At 48.6% G+C, this 1,285-nt stretch overlaps 1 protein-coding gene across 1 annotated transcript in view; it reads left to right on the forward strand.

Moving 5' to 3' along the window:
• LOC104545827 (histone H1.01) overlaps positions 1–403 on the forward strand; it is a 4,038-nt gene extending 3,635 nt beyond the window's left edge. Inside the window, exon 2 of the mRNA XM_010191051.1 lies at positions 4–403. Coding sequence (XP_010189353.1) covers positions 4–403 — 400 coding nt within the window. The remainder of the gene's footprint in view (positions 1–3) is intronic.
• Positions 404–1,285: the final 882 nt, after the last annotated feature.

Consider the following 1,285-nt stretch of genomic DNA (forward strand, 5'->3'; position numbering starts at 1 on the left):
GAGCCTCGTTAGCAAGGGCACCTTGGTGCAGACAAAGGGCACCGGTGCTTCCGGTTCTTTCCGCTTAAATAAGAAGCCTGGTGAAGTGAAGGAAAAAGCCCCCAAGAAGCGGGCAGCTGCAGCTAAGCCTAAAAAGCCGGCGGCCAAGAAACCTGCCAGCGCCGCCAAGAAGCCCAAGAAGGCGGCCGCGGTGAAGAAGAGCCCCAAGAAAGCCAAGAAGCCGGCGGCTGCTGCGGCCAAGAAACCTGCCAAGAGCCCCAAGAAAGCGACTAAAACTGGCCGTCCCAAGAAGGCAGCGAAGAGCCCAGCCAAGGCAAAGGCGGTGAAGCCTAAGGCGGCTAAGCCTAAGGCGGCCAAGCCTAAAGCGGCCAAGGCAAAGAAGGCAGCGCCCAAAAAGAAGTAAGTTACCCCAGAAGAGACCTGCTCTACATATTTTGTTATCCAACGGCTCTTTTAAGAGCCACCCACACTTTTCTTAAAGGAGCTGAGGCACCGACGCCGACGGTAACCTGCGGAAAGGATCCAATAATTCGTAAGTCGTCAGAGGTCAATTGTGTCTTTTTCCCCCTACGGTTACCGAAAGAACTACTGACGAGCACGGTATAACGCGGCGACTTTAGGATAAAGTGTAGACTTTAACATCTTTCTGCCGAGTAATTGGTTTGACTACCAGGAAGCAATGTTTTATAATACTGATTTGATAAAAATCGGATGTATGTTTTTTTAGGTATATATTTTGTAACAAAAGTAATGTAGTTGCCAGGCTCGCTACTACTGAGCCATGTCTAATCTATTGTATTATTTCTTTTAAAGTGTCCCTTTAAATGTTTTAGTCTGATTGGGGGAGGAGAGGAGGGTTTCGCTTAGTGACCTGAAAATAGCCTTGAGCTCTCCCATTCCTTTTGTTCACGACGAGAAAGAAAAGGAGCTTTAAGTGTTGAAAAAGCCCGCCCTGACCAAGGATTGGCCAGCGGAGAGCCCAGCCCGCTGCCCCTGCCCCCCCTTCCCCGGAGACGATTACGTCCCGTATCTCTGGTGCTTTCAGCCACTCCCGGAAAAGAAAAACGCGGAAGAGGGGGGAGGGACGGAAGCTCTCGCCTGAATACTGTTCCCGTGTTACCTAAACGTAAAATATCCCATAGCAGGAAGAACTTTCTTTGAGAGGACATTTTGGCACGACTTTGTGTTAACGAAAATATGAAAACCGTTGCTACTATCACCAAACCAAAAATACTGTTAATAAAACATGGAGAAACAAAAGACGAAACACGGGTTGAGTAATTAA

Source organism: Mesitornis unicolor, unplaced genomic scaffold (assembly GCF_000695765.1).
Source record: "Mesitornis unicolor isolate BGI_N332 unplaced genomic scaffold, ASM69576v1 scaffold32308, whole genome shotgun sequence".
In the NCBI taxonomy this organism is placed as follows: domain Eukaryota; kingdom Metazoa; phylum Chordata; class Aves; order Mesitornithiformes; family Mesitornithidae; genus Mesitornis; species Mesitornis unicolor.